Raw genomic sequence first — 23,576 nt, 5'->3', positions numbered from 1 at the left:
AGAGGAGCTTGTAAACAAAAGCTTTCGTTCTGTAAGTGACGGTACTAATCTGTGAAGTCTTGTGAACGACTGAGAAAGCTGTCTTCTCTATCAGCAGACATGGCAACACCTATCTGTGGCGTCTTTTCTTTAAGTGAGAGAACGACAAAATATTTGCTAGCAGGAAACGAAATGAGCAAACACGATTACCACGAGAAAGGGGTCTGAAGATCCATTGATAGTAGTTTAGGGCAGAATTCAGTTTTATGGATAAATCAGAATCATCTGCTTCATAGGAACAACGCTGTCGTCGTCGTCATCCTCATAGTCATCATCATCCGTGACAGTTGTTGGTACAACGACTATTGCATCTGTGAGTACGACAATTGTGTCTTATGATGATCTATAGAAAATAATTATACTGCCCATGCTAAGTTTTACATTGATATAAAACAAGTATTGCTGTTAAAAAAAAAATGACTGCGAAATCGATTGAACGTTTGTAAAGTATAATGATCACAGGGTTGGGAATCGCTTTTTAAATTACTTGTCTGAAAGTTAATACGACTAATTTAACATGTTCAATATTTTCAATTTTTTACAAATATATTCTATTCAATTCTATCCTTTTTAAAAAAAATTAAAAACAAATATAGAAAGGTTTTGCAAAGTTAATTTATTAATTTTTTTTAATTAATACATGGTAAAGCAAAATAAAAATTCCGGAAAAAGTCTTCAACAGCTTAAGATACTATTTAATGAAAAAGTTGCTTGTGCGTACTTTTCTTTCATTTTAACTACAACAATGCAAATAAAAAGCTTATAGCTAATAACATTTATTCTAATCCTAAAATGGCAGTTAATCGACCGAGTTAATTAATTTAAACGAGTAGATCGCAGAAAGAACAGAAAGATTCCGCAGGTCAAATGCTCAATCCCTTGAAAGTCTTTCTTTCTTCCAACGCAGTCTTGTGAAGTCTTCATCGACCAGCAGGTCACCTGAGACTTTGAACCCTTGCTGTCAAAGTCTGTTTGTTATTTCTGTGTCAATGCGTCCGACCTGTAGTTTTAACGAAAAGAGTAAACAGTATTAGCTTCAAGGTATTTTCAATAGTTCATAATTATTGCCTCGATGAAATATTGTAACTGTGGTGGTAGTGGTGGTGGCGGTGATGATGATGATGATGATGATGATGATGATGATGATGATGATGATGATGATGACGACGACGACGACGACGACAACGACACTTACGTAGCGGCCTTAACACGTAGACCCTCCGGCAAGAGAAGTATCTCATAAGTAAACTGTCCACTGGTGGGCTGAGAGATTATGGCGGTGCACGTCCCGCTGACGTGGTATCCATGATCTACATAATTAGTTACATGAATATGGGCAATTTTTGTCTTTTCTCCACTTTTCTGGAACATTAAGCAAAGGTACTTGATCAGCTTCTCAAAGACATCTTTCACAGCAAACAAAAGTGGAAACTGTTCGAAAAAAACTAATCTTTCACTGTTACCGAGTTTCCAGTTTTGATTTACGTGATTTCATTAAAACAATGATTGAAAATAATAAGAAAAGATTCAGTGATGACATTAAAAAAATAATGTAAACATTATAAGACAACCAAAATATGTAACATTTTAAAGGAATGTAATACCATATTTAATTGATACCAGATGCATGTGTATGGTCTCTCTATGAAGTAGATATTATGTACATCACAGTGTCCTTCTCCTGGTACAGTATCAGTTGAAAAGTGAACTGTGCAAGATATTTCTGGAGCTCCTAAGAAAATACAATAATAATTTGTGTAAGACGTTTACATATTAGTGAAATCCAAGAACAAGGTATATAAAACTGTTAATTTTTTCATATATTAATTACACATATTTATTAATAAGAATAAATATATCTCTAAGATAATTTTAGAACTCTTATCTGTTTTTGTTTCAAATCGACCTGAAAATGCTAGTATTAATCAAGAAAAATAAAATTTGTAATGGAAATGTGTAAATGATTATTGAAATAGAAATTGTTTAGACAATACTCTTATTTAAAAACATTTCATCGTAAATTATTAGTACCAAAAGCGTTTCCTTTACACCAGCAAAAAATATTGGTTTTAAATAATTACTTGATCTTTTATTCCCCAGAAGAAAGTTCTAACATGATTTTTCATGACCCGTCACAAGGGAATAAAGTCTGAAGTCGGAAATTTGAGATGTTGCAAATTGGATATTTTTTAAAAGGTACAGGTTTTCGCTTTCTTTTGATATTAAAGCTGTTATCCTTTTTCTTAAACTGAATGGGTCACAAAAGTCCAAAAGCACTCTAATCACAGTTCTGGGTTTCTACTACCTAACTGTCCTGTGCGACTTAAAAGTCATTTTGTGGTGGCGGGGCACGTGAGTATTTTTGAAAAAAAAAATGTGTAACTGGTAATCTTCATAACCAAAGAAAGAAGAGACTTTTGAGAGCATACTTATAATTTGTACACTGCAGCTGTAGCTGTTCTCCTTCCCAGTGTACGGATGGCGCTCAGTGCAGGTGACTGCAGTCAAATTAAAATATTTGATGTATTCCGTCACGTTCAGTGCAGTTGTATGTGGCAGTCTGTATATACTAGTGAAAGGTAGTTGTCCGATGCACAGGACATTCCTGAGACAATGAACTGCCCTCAGTCGTGTCGACTGGTTCTCTTGCGTCACGTTGAAGTGCCACAGGACCTCGAAGCCCATCTGGATGCTGATGCAGATGATCTGAACATTGGTGAAGGCTTCTTCCACCACCAGGGGCGACCCAGGATTGCAGTCTAGGATCTCTACAGCTGTGGATGCGAGAATAAGAGTGAAATAACTTTGTAAACTGTCATTGCAGGGTTGTTGATTATTAATTTTAAACCTTCCCTTATCCAGTTGCGTTTCTACAAAAATATATCAATAATATATTATAAATCTATTTCTGCTGTGTTGGATTAGTCTTTTGAATTCTTTAAATTTAGTTGAACGTACTTCGAAACTAACAGAATATTATGAAAAAATAAAGTGTTGCGCTAGTCGGCGGAATAGTTGACTTGGGGTTGGCTGTAAGGGAGTTAATCAGGCAGATATTCTTTCGATGGTACTAATGTATACTTTAAAGAAGTGTTATTACATTCTACCCTGCTGCTACATAATATAAAGAGACATTGATATATTACTTTGAAAATGTAAAATGAGTGTATACTTTGTGTATACCTTGTGGTGATACATACCTGACGACTGCTCGAGTCCTACAAGGGCCACAAGACTAATGATGACCCACACCATGGAGTAGATTTTGGCTTTTGGAAACATTTTATTAGTCTTCCAGACGACAAGGTATGTGGAAAAACTTGTAAAGAGCAATGTGCCGTGTATATAATATTTAATCACACTTTTAAAAAAAACCGTTAAAATTGTTGTATTGAAGAAAAGTGTAGCAATTATGAATTTGTACAAAATCTACGCAGACGCCGGTGCAAGGAAAAAGCAAACATTTATGTGATAATCCAATTAACTGAACAAACTATTTTTGATTGCACACACACGCGCACACACACACACACAGCCAGACACACACACATACGCACGCGAGCCAAAGAGGAAAATATGCATTGGTTACAAATAACTCAGCTATATATAACGTAGAATATGACAACTATAACATGAGGTATAAACTTTCTAGCAGTATAATTGAAACCAATAATTACAAATTGCAAATGTCCTCTCATCTTACCCCTTGTGTTTGATGGTGTCTAATGGTTCAGAGCTGCGTGTACAACACTGACAATTAAGCTTTTGTTTTATCAGACGTAAGTGATGAAATGTATCTGTGATGCTTTTTTCATCTCAAGTTTATCTGAATTAAGTTACAAAATATTAGTTCTGGTAAACAAAAGTCAGGCATAAAGAGAAAGTAAATTTGGTAAGACATTTAATAAGACATCATCATCATCATCATCATCATCATCATCATCATCATCATCATCATCATAGTCGTCGTCGTCGTCATCCTTATCTACCTAGTTTTATCTTGTCTGCAAGAAACTAAGCACCAGTAAAAGAGGACGTCTCCTATTTTAGTTCATTCTTTAACTGCATGCAGTGTCCACTGTGCAGTTTCTCAATTTACCTATTCTCAACCACGCAACGTGAGATAGGTTATTTTTGTTCCTTTTACCACATCAAAGTTTGTTATTCTACTGTAGTTAGACGACTTCAGAAAAAAGGGTTAAAAATTATTTTTTACAGTTACTTCATGTCCAACAATTATTTGCATAAAACAACAGAAAATATAATACTCCCGCAAGGTTATTTTTGGTTTAAGCATTTGGTAGCACTTATTAAGTCATGTTGTAAAAGAAATTGTTAATTTTTACTTTTATCTTTCTATCTCTCTATGTATATCTTTTTTCTATCTCTCCTAAAAAGTAAAGATTATCTACCCATATCTCTTAAAAATCGTAAAGGTCACATTTTACCTAGCCTGTTATATGACAGTTATCCTTCCTTTATATCAATCATCAGAAAAGTCGTCAAATATAACGATGTAGAGGGCCGGACGGGCCAGGTAATTATAGGTAGGCGGGGATCAGTAACAGCGGACAGTGGGGGAAACCTTTCTGTCCGATTTTACGACTTGACAGGGCGCCGTGACTTAGGAGGGGAGCGAGAACTAAAGCCGGGGGTGGCAGATGTAGTAGGTACGGGAATAGCGCGGTAGGCAGTAGTAGCGTTAGTATTAGAGCGATAGCGTTAGGCACAGGTAGATTAGGTGACGAGTAGTCACGTGGTTGATTAGTATATAGTTAGAGGTAGATGTTTAGTCGGGGCTTTTTCCCAAAATACCAGCAGAGACTACCGTCTCTGAGCGTCGTATCAACTGTAGGCAGCAAGTCTGTAGGGAGGCCCGTTCTACAAGAACGTATTGCGCTGAACGGAGACAGAGACAGCGCTGACTTCTGGACGATACGAGCAGCCGTGGCCATTGTACAAGCACGTGTAATAAAGGTTCGCACACCCGCTGACAAGTTCCTGCCTTTTGGTTGAGTGTTCGACTGTTGTTGCAACCATACAACCTCACCTTACCACTCGGTTACATCTTTGGCGCTGCGAGCAGGATGTGTCAGCAGGTGTACACAATGGCTGCAGAGGGTGACAATACAGCAGAGGCTGTACGAACGTGTCATTTAGTCCGTCTTCAGAAGTTTGCCGGAGGGCCAAGTGTCGACGACTTTGAAAGAGAGGTCGAGGTAGCTCTCGCCCTAAGCCCCATGCCTGAGAGTGCCGCGTGTGTTTATATTCTGAACGCGCTGGAGGGACGTGCTAGACGGCGAGTTCTGATGTTCCCTCATGACATGATAAACACGCCAGAAAAGATTTTGGATATTTTGAGAGAGGCATACGGCGAGCGGAGAGATGTTATAGACATTATCGCCAGTTTTTATAACCGCCGACAGCAGAGTGAGGAGGCGGTCATCGAATATGCTGCGACACTGCGAAATTTACAGGCGAAAGCAAATCGCCTGATGAGCGACGCCATATCCAGTACACACCTGGCGACACGCTTTGTGAAAGGACTTAACAACAGCCAGGTCCGACGTGAAACATCCAGACAGCTGGCCGACCATGGGTCTTCTTTTGCCGATCTCCTTAAGACGGCACGACGGGTAGAGAGAGAGGAGATGTGTAATGACAGGGAGGATGAGATACATCGTCTGACTGCACGAGTAACACAGTTGGAGATGGAGGCGGCCACCCGACTTCACACGACACAGCAAAGTGATTTCCCCTCCGAGGCTGATCGTCATCACAAACATAAATATTTGCGACGACAGCAGACAAGACAACGGGGCGGCCAGCGACCAGCAGCTCCCCATGACAGCGATGGTGGAGGGGGCAGAAGGCGAGGTTTCTGCAGGTGGTTCAACGTGGCAAAGGGATGGGGGTTCATCACACCTGATAATGGCGGTCAAGACGTCTTTGTCCACCATTCAGTTATTCACAAGGCAGGCTTCCGCAGCCTAGGCAAAGGTGAAGTGGTGGAATTTGAACCCAGGCCGTCATCCAAGGGCGTGGAAGCCACGTTCGTCTGTGGTATCAGAGGAGTGAAATGCCGAGGCAGTGATCGCCGGCCGATTTCAAGAGAAAAGTTTCAAAACAAGCCGGTGCAACTACAACAGCGGCAACCACAACGACGGCGGAGCCAAGCAGAACTGCAACAGGACAGATTCCATGAGCGGAGCGGCCGGAGTACCTGTAATATCACCAGCCGGCCAGTGAATGACAGTGCTGTGTACACAGTCAGGCCCCTTGTTGACGGCCCTGCACGTGCCCGCAGTAACGACATCAAAACAGCGAAGCCGTCTCTGGAGTTAGAGGAGAGTCAACTGCCGGAGACACAGAATTGTCAAGACTACGACAGTGACGAAGAAACAACGTTTTGGTATACTACTGTCCCACCCCGTCAAGCCAGAACTACAGTGATACCAAAAGTGACAGTTTCTGTGGTTCCAGAAGTGACAGTGTGTGTGATGTCAGATGTGACAATGCCTGTGGTTCCAGAAGTGACAGTGCCTGTGGTGCCAGATATGACAGTAACTGTGATTCCAGAAGTGACAGTGCCTACAGAGCACAGCAAATTGCAGCGGCTTGCTGCGAGACAGGCATAAACTCAGATGTGTGAGAAAACTCTTTCGTGTGACGCTACTCCGGGACACATGAATACCATGGACATATTTTAGTTCACGGCGATGATTGACACTGCAGATAACCATTAATATTTTGTACCATTGATTAGTTTGTTTATATTGCTATTTTTGTGCATTTTCTTTTCGCTTTGCCACGGCTGCGCCTACGAAATGTTATTATGACTGGACTGTGACACACGGGACAGATTGACGGAATGCCTGCCCTTATGCACACATAGTGCCCCCGCAACAGCGACTTAGAAAACATCAGTCGGTCAGATTCAGTGGTTAGTTGGAGTACAGATATTTTGTTTTAAGGCAAGTCTATACTCTGCTAGGTAAATAATACCAGCTGCTGGTATGACCAGGCGTTGCTTAGAACTTCGATGTTGGAGTCCCCCCCCCCCCCCGTAGCAAGCATATTAGGCGAGCTTGTATATCAGCCCTAGTATAGTTAGCTAAAGCTCATCAGCGAGGACGCTGTTGGAGAAAGAGTCGGCGGGGATGTAGAGGGCCGGACGGGCCAGGTAATTATAGGTAGGCGGGGATCAGTAACAGCGGACAGTGGGGGAAACCTTTCTGTCCGATTTTACGACTTGACAGGGCGCCGTGACTTAGGAGGGGAGCGAGAACTAAAGCCGGGGGTGGCAGATGTAGTAGGTACGGGAATAGCGCGGTAGGCAGTAGTAGCGTTAGTATTAGAGCGATAGCGTTAGGCACAGGTAGATTAGGTGACGAGTAGTCACGTGGTTGATTAGTATATAGTTAGAGGTAGATGTTTAGTCGGGGCTTTTTCCCAAAATACCAGCAGAGACTACCGTCTCTGAGCGTCGTATCAACTGTAGGCAGCAAGTCTGTAGGGAGGCCCGTTCTACAAGAACGTATTGCGCTGAACGGAGACAGACAGCGCTGACTTCTGGACGATACGAGCAGCCGTGGCCATTGTACAAGCACGTGTAATAAAGGTTCGCACACCCGCTGACAAGTTCCTGCCTTTTGGTTGAGTGTTCGACTGTTGTTGCAACCATACAACCTCACCTTACCACTCGGTTACACAATAAGAGAAAACGTGCAAATAAAACACAGAAGTTTATTATAGTCATAAATTAAACTTCATTCAACATACTAATTAATTATTGTAGCATGTGAAGATCGCAAAGAATGACAAGCATCTGCAAGCTAGCGCCAGACCACGTGACGATATATCTTCTTGTTAAATCCTTGACCACAGACCAACGAAATATTCGGACCATCGATGGTCCATCAGTTGTCAGCTGTGGCTTCTCATTCATTGGTATGTCTGTGTTGACAAGAAACATTGTTGTTAACCTTTGGCATACGAAGTACTTTCGTGACTTTGACGAGAGGCAATCAGGATGAAAAATGCATAGATCAAGAGGTGATAGAGATAACAATAACGACAAGGAAAATGATTGCGAGGACGACGACGATGATGTATGTCAAGCTGATGCTGCTAGTGCTGGTGGCGATGATAATGAGGAGGAGAAGAATGATGATGATGATGATGACGACGACGACGACGATGACAACGACGACGACGATAATGATAATTAAAAATAATACTCCTCACACAGTGGCGTTAACACGAAGACCATCCGGCAGAAGAAGGACCTCATATGTCAAGTGTTCCCTGTTGAGCCGATGGACTATGGCGGTGCATGTTCCACTGAAGTGGGTGCCGTCATCTTTATAATTAGTAACGTGTCCTTCAGCAATTTTTTTCCTGTCTTCACTATTCTGAAACACCAAGTTAAGTCCGTTTGATTTGTTTGCCTTTGAAAAATCAAAGAAAAATTGCTTTAAGAGTTTTAAAAAAATTAGAGAAACTTATACACACTGGTCAAGAGATTCATGTTTTTATTGCGAATAAAAATAATCCTTTGTTCCTGAAAGAATTTTTCTATGAAAACTATTTTTTTGCAAAGGTTAGACGAGAATCGGACCAATTAATACCTCTTTTATTTGAAACCACGTGCATGTGTACTGTTTCTCTGTGAAGTGGATTTTTGTTATATCGCAGTGTAGTATGTCGACTCCAGAGTGTTGGTCAGATTCAACGTTGCAAGATATTTGTGGAGGTTCTAAGAAAACATTCCTCAAATTCTTTATGCACATAATATGTTAGCGTGTTATTATTAAGACTAGCAACTTAAGATGCATAAACTAAGGTTAAATAGTCACAGTTCTCAGTTGTAAGCTTAATCAGTGTAGACAACGATTACAGGAAGAGAAAGTTTAACTAGAAATCGTTAGAAAGATAATTATTTAAAAGTCATTTGATTGAATAATATTCTACCCAAAATATAAGTACTATTAGCCTTTCTCCTTAGTCCAGCAACAAATTTTGATTTCTTTTAATCAAGTGTAACACATACGCTTTCTTAATGTGTTTTTAAATATATATTTTGAGTAACTAGTAACTGCAACTGAAAAAAAAAACATCTTACTAATGATGATTATGTTGCAGGTGTAGCTATAGTCCTCCAAGGTCTCACGGTGACGTTCTCTGCAAGTAATTCTATTTACATAAAGCTTTTTCTGGATCATTCCGGCAATGTTCAGGATACTTGTAGCATTTGATTTGCTTACTTCGACGAAAGGGAGCCATCTGAAGCAGGGATTTTGGGTTAAACAGTCTGCTACCACCATGGACATTGGTCCGTTCACTTGTGTCCAGTTTAGGTACCAGTAGACATTGAAATCTTGGTCGTGCATGTTCACGCAGGAGACATAGAAATTTGTGGCGACCTCTTCCACTTGTAATGGAGTACCTGGACCGCAGCCTAGCATCCGGATAGGTGGAACTAGCAGAGTAGACAATAAAAGAGTCAAATAAAATTAAACTGTCATAATAATAAAATCTATGTTGTTCATTCCACTTGAATAAAAGAAGAGTGTGCCCCGGCATTTGAAGAAGCTTTGACTAGCTTATGAGTGGCCACTGCTCACCCTGATAGTGTTGACTTTTTCCAGAAAAATGGTTTTGAAAGCATCTGCCAGGTATGTGGATGGATTTTTGCATGGCAAGGGTGACGAGGAGCTAAGTTTATCTAAAACGCGACGAACTATTTAAAACAGTTCTCCTCTCGAAAAATAATTATCCAATTTCTAATTGTTATCAAATATCAAGTCCAAGATGTCAGCTCTTCAGTTCGGAGATATTACTTTATGTTTCGCAGGGCCAGACCTATCCACACTGGTAGTTTGACAGTAATTTGATTCAATATTATCCTACTTTAAAGACGAGAAAATATCTGAGAAAATATTATCGGTTATAATAATTACTAATAACCTGTAAACTGAATTAAAAAGTATTACGAAAGTGTCAGCAAACAGCTTACTTTTCATGGTGATGTTACAGGTGTAGCCATTGAATACCCCGGTGCGAGGGTTCCGTTCTCGGCAAGTGACTCCAGTCAGAAGAAACCTTTTCCTGACAAACTGTGTTACGTTCAACACATTTGTATTCTCTGTTCTCTCTACTTCGATGAAAGGTAGCCATCTTAGGCAGGTATCTCCTATTAAGCAGTCTGCTGCCTTCATGTGCTGTTTCAGGTTCCCACGCCTCCAACTCAGAGACCAGTAGACATCATAACCGTGGTGGATGTTCACGCAAGAGATAAGAATATTTGGGTTGTCGTCTTCCACTACCAAGGGTATATCAGGGGTGCAGCCTTGGATCTGTAGGGCTGTTGACATGACAATGACACCGTAGAAATTATAATTTAACTTCAATGGGTTACCCCCAAAATGTAGAGTAAATGAACAGCTGGTTGCTCAGTTGGAAAAAATAAATCTGTTATTAAAGATATGTTTCTGTTAGACCTAATGTATGCTCATGTGTTCGAACATTATACCTTGCTTAATGGTCTAAAGAGACATCGAGATACAGCTTTGAAATGGTAAAAAAGTGTTAAATGCTTTATACGGTAATAATTCTTAGCATGTGTAAAAGGTTTGTAATTACTTTCTGGTGATGCTTACCTGATGACTTCTCAAGTGCCACAAAGGCGATAATACTGATGATAATAAACATCATAGTGTAGATTCTGACTTTGGGAAATATGCCACAAGTCCTTCGAACAACAAAGCTTGTGGTAAGCTGTTTGAAAAGAACAAAGTTTTATGTACACAAATGCTTACCAACAGCTTCAACTAAACGTGTAGAAGGTTGTACTGAAGTAGAGGTGTGGTGATTATTACATATTTACGCTAATGCAGTAATTGAAACAAGCACAAGGTAAACGTTGCGAAAGAATACTGATGTTTGTCGTTAAGAGAATATATTAAACTGTTGTTAATTGAAAACAGAGTACACATTCCTACACGCATGCAGAATGACATAGACTTACAGACAGACGAGAAGAAAAAAAATAGTCTGAAGCAAGAACGATAGACGGAGAGAAAAAAGTTCGGTTAGAAAAAAACAAAACAAACAAACAACAAAACAAAGCAGTTACATCGGAGAACCCTCAAAAAAAAAGAAAACAAAGAAAGAAAGGAAAAGTAATGAGAAATAAAATAGAAAAAAAAACCAACTACGTTCAAAGAAGGCAATCAAAATGTAAGTCACACCTTGTTGAAAATTGAGAACAAGACATAATTTTCTGCATCTTTCTTCTTTGCAGGTTACAAAACTTGAGACATGGAAACATTACCCACCATGGTGTCTAAACTATCCAGCGAGTTAGCCTAATTACTACTTTTACTATTCAGTAATTCTCACTTATCCTACGATTTTTGATCAATGCTGTCTAATGTCTCGGAAAGGTACCGTTAATAATGGCGTCAAGTATTTGTGATGCTTTTTATCTATGTTATCTTTAAAATGACAAGTTTTAGAAATAGCTTAAACCTGCGTAAGATTGGTTATGTAAAGTTATAATGATTTCGGAGCGAGAACAAGCTGAATGGTAAACAGAGACCTATCTATATATACAAAAACTTATTTTTACTAGCAGTAGCTTTTTCAACTGCTTATCCATTTTAAAAACAAAACAGGGTTATGTTGTGCAACTGTAGACCTGAACCGTACACTGAGGTACACAGCAATTATTTGTGAGATTCTGTTATTGTGAGAGGTGACATGGTCAAAGAATAGACGTCTACACGTATCAACAGCTGACAACAAACCAAATAGTCTACCATCCGCTTGAGATAAAATTCACATGTACGTATAATGTTCCTAGAGAAGCGTACATCTGTCCCGTAATAGACCTTTCTTGCTTGTCTCAACATGTACGTCATTATTATGATTGACCTGAAATTTTTATTGCTATGAAAAAAGCTGATATATATATGGAACTTCGAGAGTAGTTTGCTGTTGCCAAAAGATTTCGCGAGCCACTGATGGCTCCTGAACCACCCCTGAACTATGGTTGCGTTAATCTGCCAGAAGTATTTCTGATTTAAGTCAAATTGAAAGTGATGTTTTGCTCTTCGCTGTTTGCATAAGCTGTTTATCGCCAAAATCATGGCAATTTTTTTAATAAAAGCTTTTAAATCATAAACATTCACACAGTACAAACACGCGCAATATGGAAAGATAAACGGTGTAAAATCACCTTTTATTTGCTCTGCAATTCAGACTATATACACAATAGCTAAGATGATGAACACATACATATTGTATTGTTATAAGAGCACTTGGTGTTAGCTATGCTTAAAAAAAAAAAACAAATTCACCAGAGTAATATAAGAAATGGTTTTTATAAGATATTTACATTCCATTCAGCGTTATCTCGATTTATATTTATGTTGTAAGCTCGTATTTTTTTTAGTAGGGTTTTTTTTTTTTTTTTTTTTGCATTTTACATAGCATCTCTTTTAGCTGACCCACCAACTCCACCCTGTCAGCGCTCACGTTCGCACGAACGCACGCACGAACACATCATCATCATCATCAACAACAACATCATCATCATCACATTTCTTTAGCTCCGTTCTCTAGCATCAGCCGGACTGCAGCAATAACAGTGCACTTGTATAGTCTGCCTCCCCATCACACAGACGAGCTCAGTTCACTAAACAGAAAAATTAAGTCACAGTCCAGTGAAGAACCAAAACACGAAGACAGGGCGTGGGTGTGACACAGCAGCACACAATACTTTGAGAGCCTATTTCTTTTCGGAAGACTGCAGTAAAATCAAGTCAGGCGGAGATCAGAAGACGATGCAGATAAAGTCATCTTCAACCAAGTAGCAAAGGGGAGATCACTCGAACGAATGCTGACAGACTCTAGATCTATATTTGCTCCTGAATTGTTCATTCGTTTTATCAAGGCATCCAGGTAAAAAAAGAAGCAATAATAAATCATTACATCGAGTAAGCAATTATTAACAAAGTACTATCTGGATGCACGACAATTGTAGAAGTGAATGGTACAAATCACAGACAGCGAAGAAAGTAGCAAAGTATGGAGACCCTTCGTCAACGAATACTTTGATCTCATTTATTTATTCAAAACGAAAACAAAGACACAAAGTTACAGATAATCCAGCAAAGAGGAACTAAAAGAAGATGTATTGCCTCAAATTGATGATGATAAAATCAGTGCAGATAGTACACAAAAAGGAAACAAACAAACAAAATAAAAAAAACAGCGAGAGCTGTCTCATGCAGCATATTAGGCGAGAGAACGTCACCCTCATTATCAAGTTAAAGTTATCTAATTTAATAGTGTCAGATGCACTTATCGACAGCAAGCTTTATACTAACAGAATGATTCTACTTTAAAATTAAACTAATCAATGAAAAATACCAAACATTATCCTTTTAGAACAAGGATCTCAGTAGAAGAATGGATCTTACCTTTAATCCTTAATTTGTTTCTTATATTTAATTAAATCAAATAGACAATTAAATGTATTCTGCAAAGTAAATTTGAAGGTGCCTGTCTATATCAATCAGGGGGCAATGCAGGGAAATACTCTAGCAATCAACCAAATCTTTGAGATGATCCTATAAAATAGTAAGTAAGCACATAACCATTTAAAGAGGTCTTTTAAAACTAAATGAAATATAATATCTAATGTAATTATTAAAAGAAATGTCTTAACATTTATTTTTCATTAACACATATTCTTGACACATATTCTTAACACATTACATGCTTAAACAATTCATACCAATCATAATATAACAAACATATATATCAATATAACAAACATATGAGATAATGCATGTCAAAATATAGGTATAACAATTTAGTCACTGTCTTCTTTCATTTCAAGACCTATATCAAAACTTTTGTTTACATCAATGCTGTAGTATCCAAATTGATGGTTGCAAGAGGGGTGTGGTGTTTTTTTTTGACTGCAGGAGTATATGTATGATTTAGCAAGCAGCAAAAATAAAGTCAAGTGAACCATCTGTGCTAATGTTATTACTACATCCAAGTAAAACAAGGTGCTGACTTAAAATCATTCTTGTCACAATTCCACAGTTCTTTTTGACACATAATTTTGGAAGTTTGAAAAAATAATGTTGAAAAAATATGTTGAATGATTTCTTTTTTCACATGTATAGTAGTCACAAAAATCATCCTTCTCTAGACCAATATTATGTAAAGTTACTTTTGTCATCTTAATATGACAACATAATTTTCTCCACAAGAAATTAAGGCTCCAAAATTAGTTGAATCTCATTCTGGCTGAGAACTAGAAAGTTCTAGTAGCTTGTTCCCTTTAACAAGAAAAAGATTACAAAGAAAATGAAACTGTATGAAAAAAAATTGATTTGGCATTTGGTTGTGACTGTTTTATATCTTGTTTGATTACCAGTTCTTCGTTAAAACAAAATTATCAAATTAACGCTGATAAATTTAAGGTTATTCAAGGGAGAGCAAAACGAAAAAGAAAATCAAGCAAACAAGATTTGTCGTTCTTGAACTATATTCCCGTTCTTTTCCATGCGTCCTGTACATTAATATAATCATGTGTAGATCCTTCAACTTCTTCCTCAAGCTGAGCAGTGTTGGCATAGAGAACATCTGTAATAAAAAGAATGCAGCTAGACAAGAGCTTGTGTATACAGTGTTGTGATCCGTAACAGACAAGTATTATAATGTCACACTTCATTCAGGATAAAGCTAGCTCCTTTCACTATCTACACATATTTTCTCGTTATACTTCTGTACAGAGGCTACTGCATGTATAGATGATTTATATAAGCAGCTTGAATAAGTACAAAACTGACATACTGAGGTACTTTCAACACAAACTCTCAAAGAAATTCAACAGCCGAATGAGGGTTAAAGCTTAGTTGTTTCATGCTCAAAGTTTGGATTCTGATTTGTTATCTTAAAGTTTTGGGCTGATGCACATGCAATCGAGTACCAGGGTTTATTAAATAGCATAGTGGTTAGAACAATGGCTTTGAAGCAATAAGGTAACGAGAATGAACATCGCTTTTATAAACGCTGGCAGCGAGATATCTAACGTATCAACGAACGATCTGACGGTTTACTTTACTTACGACCCTACCACCTTTATCCTTGTTTTGATTATTTATATTTTCGACTCATTTAATCTGTGTACCATTTTTCTTGCTCACTCACCAGTGTCATAGGTCTTTTGAGGATTCACATTCACCGCTGTGTCTAGAACATTCTTCTCAAAGTAAGCGTTTTCCGTCTCGCTGCTGATGATGTCTTGTAACGATAACACCACTTCTCGATCCTGTCTCGGTTTGGTGCATCTCTTTTTGATATGTTTATCTTTTCCTGTAGATGTAATTACATTTTGGTTAGAATGCCATAAACAATAATCTCAGTCCTTTTATCCCCCTTTTTTTTGTAGAAACAATCGTGAGACTTTGTTTACGAGTGTTCAAGATTAGCCGATCTCTCAGTTTAATTTTAAGCCGTGTTTGAATGACAGAAAAGAAACTAATTACAAAACTTGCCTTTGAATCGTGTAAGTTGGACGATTGTCACAATAATAAGGAAGACGAGCATGCCACCACCAAGACTCATGATGATTAAGAACAGATATGATTGAGGAAAAGCACTGCGCTCTGAAAATATACATAAGTACATCGTAATGATCAGAGAATCTTTATCTATTTTAATAAACTTATTTAAATCTATTTTAAAACATTTATTTTTTCTGCTAGTAGTCTTTTTTAATAATAAATATAATGCGCTAGACATACGCATGGCCGAGACTAGTGCCGATGAGGGAAAAGGAAGGAAAATGTTTGCCTACATTAGCTAAAGGGAGATAAATGTGCATTTTTATGTGTTTTTATGTATATGCGCATTGTCTACTTTGCTAAATACGTACAACTATATTTATCAATAGTTCAAACAATAAAAACATTTTCATTGATCGTGTTATAACAGGAGAAAGTGGAAAACCGATTCCTAGCGATTTTAGTTGTCCGTATTTACACTGCTTGAGGCTTAAAATTACTTCCCTTTAGTGGTACACTACGCACAACAGCCCAGTGGATACAGTAAGCTGTAACTGATCTATCGGTTCAGAACTTGATTTTCTTTATTTATTTTCTTACCTCTTTTCCTGACTTCGAACCTGAAGGGCAAGTATCCCAAACTATTGCTGAAAATAATTTTATAAACGCCTTTATCATCATTCGTCATGTTGACAATAGTAATGTTGCAGGTGACTGATGAAGGGGCAAGGTTATTTGCAGCACAGTTCACTTGAAGTCTGTTATCTGCTGGAACACCCCTGATGTCATCTTTCAAGTCTGGTCCGAGAAAGGTCCTGCTTGTTACTTGCGGTGATGGGTATGCTATGATCTGGACACTAAGGTATCCGTCATTGTCCCGCATGTCCATGACAGGCACCAGTTCAGTAGTATTTCTTATCCTCGGGGCGCCTAGAGACAAAGAAAAACACAAAAACAAAATAAAAGCAATTAATCCTCCAGCAAAATTGAACTTTTTTTCATTTTTTCGTGATGGTGTGGCAGGGACTTTGTAAATGCCAGTACGATTTTAAATTGATTCACGTGTGCTTATGATTTTAATTTCAATTTGTAGAATAGAAATTAAGCAATGATTTTAATTATTTCATGCGTCTAAGTCTTTTCTCCTTATAAAATTTTTATTTTATTTCACACAATGAGTGGTAGAGATATGCAAATAAATTTAGAACATTTAAAAGAAATGTTTTAAATAAGATAAAGTTCTCTTCAAAAAAGGGTTTCGTAAGTAGGTGTGGAACACATTTTAATCGCCTAGAACCAATTTTAGAAAAAAATGTTTTAAAGAAGTTTTAATTTGTAGAAACATGTTATGCAACTAATATCATAGGTATATTAGTATGTCTTTTTTTTGTTTGTTTGTTTGTTTGTTTTATGAAGTCAATCAGTTTAGGTCTTCTAATGATATTTAGCAATCTATGAAGCAATTTTCTACTTACAACGAACAAGGAGCTTGATGCTAGCCCTGTCCTCTCCACTGCCGTTGTCTACCTCACACGTATAGTTGCCTGACGCCTCGCAAGAAGTGTAGGTCAAACTAAATCCTAAGTATCCTTTCTCTTCAGAGAGTTGAATTTTTCCTTGAGGACGGCTAGCCAGTACTCGCTGACTGCTGTCCACGTGACTGAAAATCTTCATATAAGGTGTGGGCATACCTTCAGCCTCACATTGCATGTTGACTTTGGAGTGTTCTTCCACGTTGACGAACTGGCTGCGCTCGGCGTTCATGTGGAACCTCACCACACGTGGAGCATCTGAAGTAAAAAAATTGCAGGAAAAATTATGCTTCAAAAAAGACAGATGCTTCTACTGCTATTAATACAAAACGTTTTTCTCCTTTCTATTACTAATACTGCCATTTGCCATTATATCAAAAGAATATAACACACCATCTGCGGAAATTTCATGGCAGAAATATTCGAAACAAACTATGAAACGTAATTGAAATGGAGAACTTTTTTAATCGAAATCAAAGAGTTTAACTAAGCTAATAATAAAAAAGATTGTTGCGCCATAATAATCCTTTAATTCTTTGTTACAAAAAAGGAGAAGTATACTTAATTACATTTCACAATAACAGCAAAGGTATAACTTGTTGACAAAGGTTGACGTATTCCTCCAGACACTGTGTCAGTGGTCACGTGACAAGTGTACAAGCCGTGGTGTTTTCTCTTATCTGCTGCGATGATCTGCAACCGTCCAGTTGTGCTGTTCATTCTTCCAGACCAACGTGTAGAAGATGGCCGCGGGTTGCTGTCCGCGTCACACTGAAGGGCAACATTCTGGTTCTGAACAACAACACATTGCTTTGGACCCGAGTCCGCGGTTTGGCATGAATCCCAGGTTACACTGATAGAAGGGCGATCTGTGAAAGCAACAACAACACCTTACTTTAACCAAATTTGTCTCAGATTGACAAACACTTCTGTGTTTGTCACGGTTGCGAAACTATTGTTGTTATTCACAAACCAAGACAACAATATATTTACCAAACATTTTGTAAGATTTTAAAAACAATTCAAATGGTAGCTTTTTTTTACTTTAAAGCTAAAAATATTCTTAGCAGTATGTCTTTTATATCCTTAGAGCCAGTTTATACGCTAAAAATAGAATATTTATTGAGATTTCACCCAAGTCTATATCTCTCTTACTTTTAGTCACTTAAAATGCATTTTTGTATAAAATGTTATCAAAATTTTGCTTTGTTTATTTCGGCTTCAACAGACCAAACGTTCCTAAATACGTACAGTAGACCTGTAGGTCCAAAGTGTCACTGGTTGCTTGTTTTCTGGAGTAAAACACATTGTAGGTAGCCATACATCTGACTCTCCCACCATTCTGTGCTCTGGATACGTTGCTAAAAGTCAGGTACTGCCCAGAAGGACGACCACCTGCAGTCTCTGGCCAGGTGTAAACAAGTCCAGACAGACTTCGCTGTGTGCTCTCACATTTTAACGTAGCATTGGTTCCTTCTAATAATGGATACCCAGGGTTGTTTGTGCTTTGTCCAGTGACGATGAAAAGAGAAGAATTTGCTAAAAGATATCATAAAAAACATAGTTATGCACAAGATTATTATGAGTAAACACATTTTCAACCACAGTATTTGTTACACTATAAACGTGATGGCATGTAAGTTTTTTTTTAACTTTTTCAACGCACACATACGACAACAATTATTAAAAACAACAGTCAGATTTGTTGTAATAGTCGTGAACGAGTCCGTCTTAATTATTTTTCTTATCTTTGTACGAATATGAATGAACATAGGCAGATATGTAGAAATGCGAGTAAACATATAGACAGAGAAATAATGCATACATACATAGTTGTAAATAGGTTTAAATTGTATAAGTTACTATCCAAGCATTGCTAGTCCATTAAGAAATAGTGATCTGGAGCTTAATGGTATTGTTTGCTCATATGTGTTTTATATCAGTATAATATATACTTTAGGATAAATACTAAATGCATTTTATATTAAGCAAAAGAAGAAAAAAAATTCTCTTACATTCACTACAAATGATGCCAAAATTATCTGTACTGCAGCTGTTTTTGAAGCCAGTAAAATTCTGGAAACAGCCTAGTATGCTGGGTTCACTTCCTGTGCAGATCAGATCGACGTTCACAAAGCCTCCCTGCCTGGGTCCAAACGGAGATCCAGCCGTCATAATGGAAGCTTTCCTAGGTGCGACAGAGACAGAAACAATGGGTCGAATATATGGGAATCGTCCACAGTATACAAAGAACATAATTTCCTACCCCATGTATACAAAGGCATCTGCACTCATGCGTTTAAAAGTCCGTTCATCTCCTTAATTTACTTCTGCCCTTCTGCTTCATTATTTTCATAGTTTACAAATGTTAGTTTGTTCCTCTTTTCATTGTCATCACACGCTCAGTAAAGGAAAGAAGATGCTTACGAAGGTAAGCCAAGCTGCCTGCAGATGACTTTGGCAGCGTCGGCGCTAAAGTTTTTGATGCAAGGTGTGGTCCACGTAGGACCAAGTAGAAACTCAACTCGCCCCGTATCATTTCTGGTTCGCTGGGTTCCAGTGAGTCGAATATGGCCAGCGTCTATTCAAACAACATTAATGACATTAACAATCACTGAAGCATTGCTTTAGTTATTGTCCAGCCATCGTATGATCATCCACCGAAATGGTTTTCAAAAGCTTTCAACAAAAAGCTTACAGAAACAAACAGGGCTTATTAAATACATATTAAAAATTAAAGTGCAGACTGACCAGCTTATTGATAAGACGCCGACGTGCAAAAGCGCTGTCAGAGTGAAATCACCGTGGGGTGGAAGCACTCTCCCTCCAAATTAAAAACTAAACAACAGCGCTGTCGTAAGTCATATCCACTTTGTAAACATACATTATTAACACACTGCGACAAGGGACAGTTACTGCGATGTGTCTCCAATACTCCATATTCATGTCAAAACCTCCAGTATATTCTCACCCACTTTGCAGATGACTCCAACGTCCTCGCTATTTCCACAGTTATGAGTGTTGTACCCGTTGTGCTTACACTGCGCCAGGGTTGTCTCTGTGCCCCGACAAACAACATTATCGAAGAGAATGTTTCCATTACCTTGTCCATACATGGCTGATCCCACAGCATAAGCTTCACGACTGTAACATCAGATTGCAGGAAATATGCTAAAGCAAATAGAGCACACTAGAAAGGACTTAGTCTTCAAATACATGTTTATTATTAAGCTGTAGAAATTTGCATCCAATCACACATTTACATAATGAGAATCAGACTGGATCACATAAAATTATTCATGTTTATAAGCATGGCTTAGAAGATTTGCTCATTTTTCCAGTTTACAGTTTTAGCAACACAACTTAGATTGGGAAAACTCAATAAGTGCATTTTATTGTAACGTTGATTTCAATCCAATTAAACAAATTAATAGCGAACGTAACTATCGATAATAAGTAAGTTAATGTAAACTTTTAAATAATTAAGGATAAAAGATATTGGTCAAGGTGATCTACACTACACACCTGTCATAACCTAGCATTCTGCAAGCCACCCTCGCCTCCTCCTTTCCGAAGTCATCGTCACACACTGTGCTCCAGTTCCCTTTGTAAAAGATCTGTAGCCGACCCGCCCATGGCGTCCCTCCGAACAACCGTGCGGTCAGCTCCACATCTCAACACACGAAAAACTTGTTATTTTCCTTCGCTATGACAAGGTCAACGAAATCATACTACTAAAATGGTTTTTCGTGGTAAATGTTAAAGAATCATTTCAAAACAATAGTCATTATCTTACCGGTGTTGCAAATAACGCCGACATCTTCCAGGTGTCCGCAGTTGTGTGAGTAGAATCCACGGTGGACACACTGAGACAGACTGGTCTCCGTTCCCCTACATCTCAAGTCATCGAGCAAAATATTTCCTTCGCCTGCCCCGTAAATATATGATTCCACAAAAGCTGCGCCAGTGCTGTCAGACATACAAACTACCAGAATTAATAACCTTTCTTATATGATAAGCAAATAGACCTACACTACAATACAGACTTAGAGGGTAAGACCCACCTCTCTACAAGCAATCATATAATAAAATTAGTTTCTGTAAAATGTCAGGTACTACAAAATTATACACATCCTTACTTTTTAATAATTTATCTACCGTACTAAAATTACATTCACATACATAAATATATATATATAACTCTAATAATTCACAGTTTTGATTAAAATAAAATAGTCACTGTTCTTCTTCTGCACGGCTCTGATGGTTGTTTTATACATCAAGGCAGTCCTCTCTATACACTAGTATTCTCTTACTCTCCTTCTGTATTACCTAAGTGAGAGTAAACAGTAAATAAAACACTTTGCTATACATTGTACAGAAGCATACACACTGACTAATGGGTATGCATATCTCCACTCATCCATTAATACGTGTAAATAAATATTAAAATCAAGTTCCATAAGTAGTGTTCACCCACCTCTCAAAGCCCAACATCCTGCAAACCACTCTCGCCTCCTCTTGTCCGAACTCATCGTCGCACACAGTGTTCCATGTGCATTGTAAAAATACTTCCAAACGTCCCGAGTTGTAGGTCCCGTTGATAAGTCGAACAGTCAACTGTGCAGCTGTTAATAAATGCATTATAATATTGTAATACAGCATAATTCAGACTCCCTTTACATGTAGATTATTTGTCTTACTATCCCAGCCAGCCAAAAGCAATCCTTTTCACATCCGTCATAACAAATGATCAATCTGTGCTCATTATTTGGTGTCAAGTTAAATACTTCATATACCTTACGGTGGATCTTCACATAAAGACTCACTAATAGTTTTATGAAAGTATAATGTAGGATACAATAGAGTTTACAAAGAAAGATGGTTGTAATGATTTAACCTCTATGAAAAAAATATTTTCTCTTATTTATTGCATTCAAAATGTATCTGACGAAACATTATGTAAATATACTTCAATCTGTTTTTAACTACTTTCTATCCTACAAGTGATACTATCAGTAAATAAAAATACGTCACTATGGAATGGGAAGGTTTACTGAAGTAGCACAAATGGTTTACTTACCTAAGAATGGAATCCAGACAGAAAATATCAAACAAATTCTAACGACCTCAGCTCCATGATCTTAGATGTTGGGGACTGGGAGGAGTCTGGACTGACACGACTGTGAGACTGCAAGGATGTTGTAGAATCAAGTTTTACTGGGAAATGGAGCATTACTCAAACGGAAATACGTTGTAGAGTATATCAAGAGGGTTGTTGGCTTACTGAAGTTTTTCGAGTTGTGTGCACTCACCAGCTTCCTCTGTTTACACATGCGTGCAGGCACGGGAGCGGTTAGGCAGGAAGGAAGGATAACAATTTACAGAAATGGAGATTTTCTGTAATCAAACGTAGTCATCAGGAAGACGACAGTGAGAAAACTCTGTGTGTGTGCGTGCGTGTGCGTGCGTGTGCGTGTGTGTTTCTGCGTGTGTGTGTGTGTGTGTGTGTGTGTGTGTGTGTGTGTGTGTGTGTGTGTGTGTGTGTGTGTGTGTGTGTGTGTGTGTGTGTGTGTGTGTGTGTGTGTGTGTGTGTGTGTTATGCTTTCTTAGCCTATAAAACATTAAAATTTAAAAGACAAAGTTTCATCTTCTGTTCCTAAGACCCGGCATCTTTTCTTGGACATTCGTTGTCGTTAATATATATATTTCGACATATACATATATACACTGTTTATGGATTCGAGGAATGTCAGTCCCCAGTGACTGCAACTGTGTCGTCACTACATCCTGATGTGTCAGCGTCGTTGACAGTGACATTGTCAGCGCTAACCGTTTGTTCTTCAGATCCGACGGACTATTGCTTTGGGAAACAAAATCTGAATAGAACAGAGTTAGAAGTGATATTGTAAAGAGTAATAATTGTATGTAAATGAGTTAAGTTCTTTTTATTTGTATCGTGTATTTTTACACAGCGAGTGCTGTAACATTAATTATTCTATAAGTAAACTTATATTAGGCATGTAAGAGGCGGATATAGTTGTTTTTGTTTAGAACTAAAAGAACACGCTAATGTCCGTAAGATTGCATGTGAGTTTTTGTGAAAGAGAAACACAGCCGATGTCAAGCAATCAATTACTCAGAAGAATAATTAACATGCCAAAAAAGTAAAGGGAGATAGATTAAGCAAAAGGGTCATGCACCTCTAAATCAGATATCTCAAAACACGGTTGATTTAGCCAAAAAAAAAAAAATGACAAAATATATCAACTATTGCCTGATAACTCATTTTACTTCTAAAGAACATCCAACACGTCTGGTATCAATCAAATGACACAATGTCGAACAATATGGAGTTTATGACAGGGACGAGGATGTTTGATGACGATGTAAGTTGTGTGCATAGGCCATCAAT

At 38.0% G+C, this 23,576-nt stretch overlaps 4 protein-coding genes across 4 annotated transcripts; 1 reads left to right on the top strand and 3 right to left on the bottom strand.

Annotated features, from left to right (window-relative positions):
- Positions 1-1,230: 1,230 nt before the first annotated feature.
- On the bottom strand, positions 1,231-3,395 carry LOC112567623. The gene is made up of 3 exons (XM_025244316.1): positions 2,469-3,395; positions 1,644-1,771; positions 1,231-1,401 (listed from the first exon to the last, which is right to left on the bottom strand). Exons 1-3 carry the CDS (start codon positions 2,722-2,724, stop codon positions 1,231-1,233), a joined length of 555 nt encoding a protein of 184 aa, XP_025100101.1. The 5' UTR covers positions 2,725-3,395.
- Positions 3,396-4,577: 1,182 nt separating this feature from the next.
- LOC112569177 lies at positions 4,578-6,879 on the top strand. Its single transcript, XM_025246900.1, has 2 exons — positions 4,578-5,408; positions 5,525-6,879. Exon 2 carries the CDS (start codon positions 5,535-5,537, stop codon positions 6,675-6,677), a length of 1,143 nt encoding a protein of 380 aa, XP_025102685.1. The 5' UTR covers positions 4,578-5,408; positions 5,525-5,534; the 3' UTR covers positions 6,678-6,879.
- An 892-nt stretch (positions 6,880-7,771) lies between these two features.
- Positions 7,772-11,629, bottom strand: LOC112569176. Its single transcript, XM_025246899.1, has 7 exons — positions 11,292-11,629; positions 10,701-10,818; positions 10,058-10,405; positions 9,164-9,520; positions 8,670-8,797; positions 8,287-8,453; positions 7,772-7,995 (listed from the first exon to the last, which is right to left on the bottom strand). Exons 2-7 carry the CDS (start codon positions 10,753-10,755, stop codon positions 7,980-7,982), a joined length of 1,071 nt encoding a protein of 356 aa, XP_025102684.1. The 5' UTR covers positions 10,756-10,818; positions 11,292-11,629; the 3' UTR covers positions 7,772-7,979.
- Positions 11,630-12,500: 871 nt separating this feature from the next.
- LOC112569291 (hemicentin-1-like) lies at positions 12,501-22,395 on the bottom strand. Its single transcript, XM_025247041.1, has 14 exons — positions 22,245-22,395; positions 21,642-21,789; positions 20,958-21,130; positions 20,687-20,834; positions 20,133-20,305; positions 19,589-19,742; positions 19,177-19,349; positions 18,413-18,700; positions 17,731-18,030; positions 17,105-17,419; positions 16,230-16,559; positions 15,621-15,731; positions 15,274-15,438; positions 12,501-14,706 (listed from the first exon to the last, which is right to left on the bottom strand). Exons 2-14 carry the CDS (start codon positions 21,656-21,658, stop codon positions 14,606-14,608), a joined length of 2,448 nt encoding a protein of 815 aa, XP_025102826.1. The 5' UTR covers positions 21,659-21,789; positions 22,245-22,395; the 3' UTR covers positions 12,501-14,605.
- Positions 22,396-23,576: the final 1,181 nt, after the last annotated feature.

Source organism: Pomacea canaliculata, linkage group LG7 (genome assembly GCF_003073045.1).
Source record: "Pomacea canaliculata isolate SZHN2017 linkage group LG7, ASM307304v1, whole genome shotgun sequence".
Taxonomy (NCBI): Eukaryota; Metazoa; Mollusca; class Gastropoda; order Architaenioglossa; family Ampullariidae; genus Pomacea; species Pomacea canaliculata.
Note: the sequence above shows the minus strand (reverse complement) of the source record. Positions and strands in the feature narration are given on the sequence as shown.

Coding starts and splice junctions, on each gene's coding strand:
- LOC112567623 (XM_025244316.1), bottom strand. CDS start 2,724: ATGGGCTTCGAGGTCCTGTGGCACTTCAACGTGACGCAAGAGAACCAG. Junction 1,772..2,468: donor CTGCAGTGTACAAATTATAA/GTATGCTCTCAA, acceptor GTATTTTCTTAG/GAGCTCCAGAAATATCTTGC. Junction 1,402..1,643: donor TCTGGTATCAATTAAATATG/GTATTACATTCC, acceptor TTAATGTTCCAG/AAAAGTGGAGAAAAGACAAA.
- LOC112569177 (XM_025246900.1), top strand. CDS start 5,535: ATGAGCGACGCCATATCCAGTACACACCTGGCGACACGCTTTGTGAAA.
- LOC112569176 (XM_025246899.1), bottom strand. CDS start 10,755: ATGATGTTTATTATCATCAGTATTATCGCCTTTGTGGCACTTGAGAAG. Junction 8,798..9,163: donor CTGCAACATAATCATCATTA/GTAAGATGTTTT, acceptor ATGTTTTCTTAG/AACCTCCACAAATATCTTGC. Junction 8,454..8,669: donor CGTGGTTTCAAATAAAAGAG/GTATTAATTGGT, acceptor TTGGTGTTTCAG/AATAGTGAAGACAGGAAAAA.
- LOC112569291 (XM_025247041.1), bottom strand. Junction 19,350..19,588: donor AGGCAGCTTGGCTTACCTTC/GTAAGCATCTTC, acceptor TGTCGCACCTAG/GAAAGCTTCCATTATGACGG. Junction 18,701..19,176: donor TGGCATCATTTGTAGTGAAT/GTAAGAGAATTT, acceptor GATATCTTTTAG/CAAATTCTTCTCTTTTCATC.